The 9741-nt window shown below is 42.2% G+C and overlaps 1 protein-coding gene and 1 long non-coding RNA gene across 2 annotated transcripts; one reads left to right on the top strand and one right to left on the bottom strand.

The window, feature by feature from the left end:
• The first annotated feature begins 349 nt into the window (after positions 1-349).
• On the top strand, positions 350-2486 carry oip5 (opa interacting protein 5). Its single transcript, XM_061063660.1, has 6 exons — positions 350-599; positions 1273-1339; positions 1549-1671; positions 1894-1975; positions 2210-2319; positions 2427-2486. The coding sequence occupies exons 1-5, from the start codon at positions 425-427 to the stop codon at positions 2309-2311; spliced, it is 549 nt and encodes a 182-aa protein (XP_060919643.1). The 5' UTR covers positions 350-424; the 3' UTR covers positions 2312-2319; positions 2427-2486.
• A 735-nt stretch (positions 2487-3221) lies between these two features.
• Positions 3222-9284, bottom strand: LOC132993695 (uncharacterized). Its single transcript, XR_009676503.1, has 2 exons — positions 8991-9284; positions 3222-6992 (listed from the first exon to the last, which is right to left on the bottom strand). It is a non-coding gene; the product is annotated as an uncharacterized LOC132993695 (long non-coding RNA).
• Positions 9285-9741: the final 457 nt, after the last annotated feature.

Below are 9741 nucleotides of genomic sequence, written 5' to 3' on the forward strand. Positions count from 1 at the left end.
GATAATATTTCGACAACGGCCTTAAATATGTTGTGTGTCTAAATATTGCTCGCACTTTATGTGTACAGAATATTTAAAGTATATGGTGTACAGCCACTAACGGTAAAAGCTTGATACGCAAAACATGCAAGTAAGAATTACAAAGAAACATATCATAAACAAAACATTACAAACAATCTTGTCACTGAACAAAAAATCACTCCCATTTCGAGTCGTGAGGTCGTGATTATCTCCTTCGACTTGAGGGGGCCTTTGTATGAAAATTCGTTTTTGGAAACGTTTTATACCCATTATTGTGATATCACCTGAACGCATCGTGACGTCACAGCGCGCCGAAGTCAAACTGAGAGGAGAGACGTTTGAGGTTAAAAACGTTAAAACGGGCGACTTGTTTCACCATCTCTTTCAGGTTCCCTGAAACGTAATGATGGAGTTCGACGGGAGTCTCTTAGTTAAATGTTCCAGGGATGTAAAACTGCACAAAACGTTAGAAGACACACAGCGGATGACTCTCCACTGTCAGGAGTGTCACACAGTGCTGGGGGACTCGCTCGGTGTTTGTGGGGACATTAAATGTTTGGACTCGATCCTGTGTCTCAGTAAGTTCATTTATAACTCACCAGGTCGACTCAGACAATGATCGAAGAGTTTTAGTGTTATAGATATCAGTAAATCAGGTCATGTTGCTGAATCTACCCGTTAAATCACTGTTGTGTAGCGAGCGAATGTTACGGTTTAAATGGTGACCGTGTTAATTGGTGACTGTCAGCCGTTTACGTCTGTTATTGTCGTAATTACCACGTAAAGTTAAAGACGTAAAGAATGCCCCTGTGTATATTTTTTTATTAATAACATATCTGCCGTAATCAGTATTTTTGACATCATAATGAAAACTGAACAAAGAGTCATTGGTTAGGACAGAAGACACTTTATCATCACATTCAAGTCACAAGTTAACACGGTCACTCTTTACACCATAACACCGATTGGTCAAATTGTTGTGGGAGGGTCAAAAAACAATCATTTCATAAACTTAGAAAAATACAAATTCTGTCATAGCGCCAACTTATAACAAATGTTTTCTGCAGACACTTAGAGCAGGGGTAGAGCGAACTCTGTGTCTTACTATGTGAAGCTTATTGCCTTGTGAAATGTTTTTATCTACCTTTTCTTTAATTCCAGTTTGACAGGATTACTACTGTACCTTAAATTATAATCACATTCTTTATCACCAACACATGAATCACTACCCTGCTGCTCGTCTCCCTTCAGGAGTGACCGATGACGTGGTCGTGAGCGACAACAAGGAGTTTGGACAGAAAGGGGAAATGGCTAATTGGTGAGTATTTGAACCTTTTTCAAGCTGCAGATATGCTCTTAGTAATTGCTTAACTGGATATAAATAAATATTATGCTATTGTTGAAGCATTTTATTGAGCAATTTAAAAGAGATGCAGTACAGGTCAAAGGTCACATTATGTAAAATACACTTGATGTGTTTCTAATGTGTTGAATCTGACACGTTTCACTGTCACTGTTTCCTCTCAGCATCTACAGCTCTCTAAAATGTCGCGGCTGTCGCTCTCCTGTTGGGAAAGTCATCCACTCATCGCCGTCCCGTTTGGCCTCGATCCGCTCCATCTTTCTGCTTTACAAATCAAACGTCAGCTGGTAAGCTCTGCAGCGTCTGTGAGCACACGAGCGTGTCGACTTGTTGTGTACTTACAGGTTTACTGATGTCTGAGGAGGCGAGATAAACAAGCGCCTTTGATTTGTCTTTAGAGGACAAACATGCACTTTGTGTTCAAAAGACAAAATACACGTCTCTGTAATTCTCTTCAAACTGTTGAAAAGACGTCTCTCTCTCTCTCTCTCTCTTGTTTCTCTCTGCAGCTACATCCTCACCAGCAGCTCCATGGTGAACGCGTCAACACTCACATTTGATCTGAGGGGCTTCACACACAGCATGACTGAGGTGAGACACTTTGACGTCTTTTTATGCATTGCTTACCTCCTGAGATTCCCCCCCGATAGCCCCTAGTTGGCCTTTCTGGAGTTTGCAGTTTGAGCATAAAAGCTGCAGAATGATTCAGATGTTTTCTGACATGTTCAGAAGTTCAAGTCCTTCGGAGGAATATTAAATAAAGAAGAAAAAGCTTCCTGAGTCAACGTGCTTTGGTTGTAAAGTGACTCTGTCTTCTCTCTGCAGGTCAGGCAGCAGTTTGAAGCTCAGCTGGATCAGATGTCTCTCACTAAGAGCAGACTGGCTGACAGGAGCGTCAACAGTCTGCTGTCACTCAGTCGAAGCTGAACGTACATGTTAATGTCAATTATTTTTCTGCTTTTGCATTTTTATGAAATTCATTTTAGTTTTGCAGAATTTGTCGTCTTCGTCCTTTTTCTGACGTGTTGATCGCTCCCTGCAGGTGAAATGTGGGAACGATGCTGCAGGGAAAACATACTCCTTGTTTTTAATCTCAAGTAATGTGTCGACTTTCTTAATGTGTGGGAAAAAAACGTACGTTTGTCTCTTTGTTTGTGATTCATTATTGTTAATAAAGTTTGAATAAATGATACAGCTACATAACTCACAATCGTTTCATTATTCCTGAACAGGTCACCATGTGGTGGTCTCTCCCCCCCCCCCTCCCCTCTCTAGAGTCCATGCTCACACAGGTCACCATGTGGTGGTCTCTCCCCCCCCTCCCCTCTCTAGAGTCCATGCTCACACTGGTCACCATGTGGTGGTCTCTCCCCCCCCCCCCACCCCCTCTCTAGAGTCCATGCTCACACAGGTCACCATGTGGTGGTCTCTCCCCCCCCCCCCCTCCCCTCTCTAGAGTCCATGCTCACACAGGTCACCATGTGGTGGTCTCTCCCCCCCCCCCCCCTCCCCTCTCTAGAGTCCATGCTCTCACAGGTCACCATGTGGTGGTCTCTCCCCCCCCCTCCCCTCTCTAGAGTCCATGCTCTCACAGGTCACCATGTGGTGGTCTCCCCCCCCCCCCCCTCTCTAGAGTCCATGCTCACACTGGTCACCATGTGTGACCTCTCCACACAGTCAGCCTCAAGTGGACACTCGAGGAACTGCAGTTTGTTTGCACGTCCACATTCACTTCATTCTTCAACCCCGGAGGTCGCTGCTTGGATAAAAGTTTAGATCTCCTGTTGGTGCGGCTGCACGGAGACGCTTCATTGTCAGTAAAAACAAACAGCCATCGTATTGGCACCATGCTGCATTTTATTGCTGAATTTCTGATACAGATTTCTTTTTTTTTTTGTTAATAATACAAAACCAGACAAGAGGCTCACACATAATAAGCATGCCCATTTCCTCCCTGTGGAGTGCATAGTTTCTACACAGCCCTCCTCCTGCGTGGAGAAGTGGATCCATTAACCTACGCTGCTGCTTTTTTTAAAACACGGGAACAGAAGGTGTTTTCAGCTGCACCGCCGTGGTCATGACTCGACAACAGAGAGAGAGAGCGCTGAAACACTCAGACGTCTCTCCGTCGAGTCTTCTTTTTTTTTGGTGCGTTAAACCACGGCTGATGATCAACGCTACGTCAACGTGCTCGCCGTTCCCCGATTGGTCACAGAACATCTGATAATGAACATCTCGTTAGCCTACTCACACTCATTCACATTACAAAGTTGGATTATTGCATGCAATACAAATCATTCATTACTCTGCTAGAAGTCATGCATATTTTTAAACCCATAGATCCATTAGACGCCTACTCGTTTAGAAACGGATAATTAACCCCCCCACACGGCGTTTCAGGGGGTTTAAGGACACTGTTCAAGACAGGATGGAGTGATGAGGATGAGTCAGAACCACAGACTGTATGAAGAATGGACAGTGGGACACAGTGCCTCAAGTGAAGCCAAAACACTTAGAGCTCCCCCTGCTGACTGGCTGCGGTACAGCTCATAAACCCCGCCTCCTCCGTGTTAGCAGACGGGACGGGGGTCAAACTATTAAAATCAAAATGCACTTCAGATACATTTTTAACAAACCTGGTTTCATCATGATTGTTTCTGTTATTTGATATAAAACCTCATGATTGACAGCTCTGTTGACCAATGAGGCTCCTGCATCGGATTATTAGCGTAGTGGACAAAACAAACACAGGAGTCGTTGAACTCTCCGTAAGGTTTAGTGTCTGCTTCAAACAGACACATGAATCTGTTCTGCCGTTGACTGACCCCACCTGAGCGAACTTTGACCTTTGACTCAAAGTGAAAGGTGGGTTTTTGTCAATACCCCGGCTCTTCCTGCTCAATTCTCGACATGTCAGCGCTCGTCTCGGGAGATATATTTTGGCTTCATCCTGTTCAGCTTGAGGAAGCTACGGCACGCTGTCCGTTTGTATACACAGTCTGTGACCCGAGCGTGGAGAGAAAGTGCTTTTCAAACACGAGTCAGAGTCAGACGTTTGCAGCCACAGAGTTACTGACGCTTTTCAAACGAGGGCGGGACGGTTGATGTTAAAATGCTACAAAGACTTGTACACGGCCGGGCTTTTATTTAAACATGAGAAAGATATTTAATGATGCTACAGCTCGAACACGTCCTGCAGGAGTCAGACGCACAGAGAGCTACTTCAGGGCTCAAAGAGGGGAAGAGGAACACATTAACTCATGCATTATTGGAGGTTATTGCTTCTAAAACTCTAATCAAATACAATTTCATGGATTAAAATATATCGCTCTGTAAACTATGAGGTAATATGTACAACGAGATGTCACAAAAACACGAGCAGGAATCTTTTAACCGTTGATTAAAAAACTCAAAATCTTCCAATAAAGTTTTTTTAGTTTCTGATTTAACGACTCTCTACTTCCTGTTTAGGACGCCTCTGTAAGAACATCGAGCGGATCTGTTATAACATGCATATATAGAACGACCTCCTCCGATCATGTGCACACCCTGACCGCGTCGTACCGTCGCCATGGAGACGCCGAATAAAAAAGATGAGTCGAAGATCGAAGGGCGGAGCTGTCGTCTAAAATGTTTCGAGGTGCGAGACGTCGAACTACACCTCGCTCATCGTCACGGTAACCGAGCTCCAGCGCCGCCTGGAGGTGGATTTCACTTTTTCTTCATGAAGCAAGCATCACTACTGGGCATGCACGGCTACGCTAACGTTAGCACCACAAGTCCTGCTAAATACGCTAACGCACATGAGTCTATACATTTCTTAATGGAAGACATTGGTGATTTTGTTGCTTTTCAAACAACTCGTCACTTGTTTTATACAATATACAGTTTGGTCAACAACATGACAGTTAAGATCAAATATTGCACAAATCCCGGAAAACTTGATTAAAAAAAAAAAATCATTCAATAAAAAGTTTAAAAAAGGTCGGAGACGTGAGGCGGGGGTCTCCTTCAGCTCGACTTCAACTACAGGAAGTAAAATACGGGGAAAGCAAAGTCAAATATTTAAGACGTTTTCGTCTCTTTTATGTTCAGGGGTTTTTAGGGGGGCGGGGCTAAATGGGCGGCTCGATGACGCGAGAGTTACAACATCACGACCTGCAGGTTTGAAAAACTCGCCGAGACTTCTTAAGTTCTGAAACGTGATCTTCCCTGGACGCCAGAATTTGAGCAGTTTTTGACAGTTGAGAGAGGCGTGTCTTTCCCGCGAGTGGGCGTGGTTTCAGGACATTAACAGACACGCCCACTTCATCACAGCTTTACTGCTAAATACCACCAGATGTGAGTTCGCTCCGTCCCCGCTCTGTTTATATCACATTGTTTTATCTCGCGCTGTCGTGTAATCACCGCGGGAACTCCTTCGTCATGTGACTGTCCGACGTGCTCTGAGAACGCCGCCTGTGGGCGTTGACGGACGAGGGAGCGCGAAGCGGAGCTGAAACGCATCTGGTGCAACTTCTGTGTTACTACTCATGTTTTTAAAACTTAAGTTTAAACACTTCCTGATATTTATCCCGCTGGTCAACAACACGGTCGTCTTTTGCCGCACAATTTGATTCAAAAACAAAAACAAGATGGAGACGCTCAGAATAGCGATCTGGAGACTACAAATCGGCGGTCCAGGAACCAAACGATAACTTGCTCACACATAAAACAACAGTAAGGTCGTATCAGGAGAAAGCAGAGAGATATAAGGACGCCGTCAGAGAGCGGGAAACACGAGAATACGAAGGTCAGAAACGACGGTTTGCTGAGCGACCTCCGGGTTCAGATCCACACGGGGAACTCTGCAGGTTCTGTCTGTTTGTTAATAAACTCATCACAACATCTAAGAACTGAAACATTCCTTTAGATCAGACGCAGAGTTCGAGCGAGTCGGCGTTTTCCTCGCGATGGTTAAACTGAAAGTAAACGACAGCGTGTGGCGTGCGTGTGGCGTGCGCTTCTGGGCTGCTCCGTCGTCTCTGTCAGATTTAAACCCTCAGACCTGATCAGTACAGGTTCAACTTATTGAACTGCTGCGGCGCCGTTCAAGCTCCCTCCCACTCCTGTTGGGGTTGTCATGGCGATGAGGTAGAAAAATAAAAACGATAATAAAAACACATTTTGAGTTTCATCACAGGCCTCGATCTTTGCTACAGTATCTCGTGTCTTCGCTGAGCCAAACTGTCCCGATCTAATCACAGAGCGTGTGGCGTTTGCTTTCCATCCCGCCGACTTTCGTCTACACGCAGCCTGACGGCGGCAGCGAGAACTGACACCTCCTCGTTTTGAGGACTCGGCGTCATGTAGACGTGGTCAAAGTGTGCGATGGAAGTCAAACGTTCCCACGACCTGACTGACGATCGTGAGCAGAAGCTGAGACGAAGAGATGGGAGGGCGCCGTGGAGGAGAGAAGGTCGATGTCCCAGCAGGAAGGAGGACAGCCGTGTGCCAGAATCCCCAAAAGAGGTCATCTTCACCGTGACTCTTCATCGTTAACCGCCACAGACGGGCGAGGGAAGCGGTCCACCGATGGAGCTGATCCTCTCACAGCTGGAAACTCGTCCTGGAATAAAGAGTCACAGTTCAAGTTTCTAAATATCTTCATGAAGGGAGACGGGACAGCAGCCCAAAGAACAGAATCAACATCTTAACTTATAACGAGTCGAATAATCTTTAATCCAGATGTTTTAGTCTTTCAGACATTATCTCGCAGGATTCACACCTTCGAACATCCCTAAAGCTCGCACTGAATTAGGAAAAAGGGCGTTCGAGTATGCTGCTCCCTCTTCTTTTAATCGGTTGCAAGATACTTTAAATCTTCAGGAGCTGGTTTCCCTGAATGTTTTTAAAGGTCGTCTTAACGATCTGTTGATGTTTTAGATAACTCTCTCATTCTGATGAATGCTTCTGTTTGTCATTCCTGTATTTATGTGTTTTATGTCTGAAACCCTGTAACTGTGCTGCTGCCTGTCTTGGCCAGGACGCTCTTGTAGAAGAGATTTTTAATCTCAATGAGACTTTTTCCTGGTAAAATAAATAATAAATAAATAATAAATAAATTAAATTAAATTAAGTTAATTCAACAGTTTATATGAATTCTGTATCATAGGTTTCATCCAGACATCAGCTGATCACATCACGATGAACTGAAAGTTAAATGTTAAAGCTCCTGTGAGGAACTTTAAGGTTATGTTGCTTTTGGCGCCCCCTGTGGACAAAGTGCAGATTTCGCTGATCTCTCCGTGTACTCATGTCGGAGGTGTTTTCTGACCAAACACCTCGCCCGTCTTTATTTAAAATGTCAAACTAACAACGAGTCTTTAGCAGCGAAACTGGAAACTGGAAACAGCGTGCTATTAAACGGTTGTCCGACTCGAGCGTTTGCAGCCGCAGGCGGCCACCTGGAGAGGAATCGCTCGGCTTTATATGTGCGGCCGCTCCGAGCGACCAAGTTGAAAACCTTTCAACTTTTCAGAAAGGCGCTGCTGACGTCATCGGCGTCATCAATATTCCCCGTATTTTCGTCTCCTAAAGATCCTCCTCGCTCCGAGTCTGATCGGGGAAATAAACGATCTCAAATATTAAACATACAGTAAAAAGTAACGGAGCAGAGTCGGTGTGACGCACCGCTCTATGGGGGGAAGGTGTGCAAGATAAAAACATTTAAAAAGAGGTTTCCTCCCCGACCCAAAGTCAAGACTCAAATTTTAGAATTGAAAAAACAGTATTAAATCAAAACAAATTAAAAATCAACAACTGAAGCACAACGAGCTCAGGGTTATAAAAAATCTAAATGTCTTTACAACAACATAATATCTAAGATGTGTTTGACTTTTTGGGACTTCAGGGCCTCCGTAGCTGCATTGTCTCTCAGTTAACTTAATATTTGTAAAATGTTTATTATAATAAAAAATAAAAAAACATAATTAGTGTATAGACATTGAAATCGATTAAACAGAAAATAGTGACATTGAAGTGGCTGAAAATGTGTTTTTTTCGGGTATATTTCAACTTCTGATGGTTCAAAATGTTTCTGATAAAAGTCTTTCACTAAATGATCAGATGTTCATCTTTAATTGAGATAAAGATAAAGATAAATATAAAGATAAAGATAAAGATAAATATAAATATAAAGATAAAGATAAATATAAATATAAATATAAAGATAAATATAAATATAAAGATAAATATAAAGATAAATATAAATATAAAGATAAATATAAAGATAAAGATAAATATAAAGATAAAGATAAATATAAAGATAAATATAAAGATAAATATAAAGACAAATATAAATATAAAGATAAAGATAAAGATAAATATAAATATAAAGATAAATATAAAGATAAATATAAAGACAAATATAAATATAAAGATAAAGATAAATATAAATATAAAGATAAATATAAATATAAAGATAAAGATAAATATAAAGATAAATATAAAGCTAAAGATAAATAAACAGGTGTCTTTAATGACACATCACCTTTAGAGTCTTCTGTAGAATATAGAAACACAACAATGAGCAGGATGATGAGTCGCTGCAGACTGCAGCACTGACCTTGGTCTGATGCGGATCTGAGGTTCGAGCTGCTCATCATGGTAAACAAAAGCCAGGGGGGTTTCTTCTTCTACGGTGACACATTAAGCCCTCCCAAACCGGACCTGTTTCTGGTTTGAATGTCGGGAAAGTGACCGAGCTGAGTGAGGACACATGAAGAGGAGGTACCGATGCTCCTCCAGCTCCAGGCTCGTCCCCGTGTCCTCCTTCTTTCAGCCCGGAGAGGAGAAGGTCCCCTCGTCCCCCGTCTCCGCACACCCTCCGCGCTACGCCATTTTGGTTCTGTTACTACGAGAAAACGGAAGAGTGCGATGATTGCACGAAGGACATGTCAATCACAATGAGAGCCCGCCCCGGAAGTGCTTCTTCTGCTTCAATCAATCAGCGTTTCGGTAGTTTTACGAAAATAAAAATTAACGAAAATCGATTAATTAATTAAGATATTCTTTGTAAAAGTTATTGTTAACCAATGAACACAAATTAAAATTATTACATGCCAACATCAGAATACGTTAAAGTTATTCTACTTAGTTTTTAAATAAACATTTTAATGTTTAAATGACGGTTTTTAGTGTTTATAATTATTTATTATCAGTACTTTTTTTATCTGTCTGTATTTACACATCATTTAAACATGTGCTTTGTATTACTATACATTTACTTTTTAATTATTTTTAAAATTATTTTGTGTTTTATTAACATTTAACAAATACAATTAATTTATTATTTTATTTATTTTCTTTTTTTGTCC

Source organism: Labrus mixtus, chromosome 18 (genome assembly GCF_963584025.1).
Source record: "Labrus mixtus chromosome 18, fLabMix1.1, whole genome shotgun sequence".
In the NCBI taxonomy this organism is placed as follows: Eukaryota; Metazoa; Chordata; class Actinopteri; order Labriformes; family Labridae; genus Labrus; species Labrus mixtus.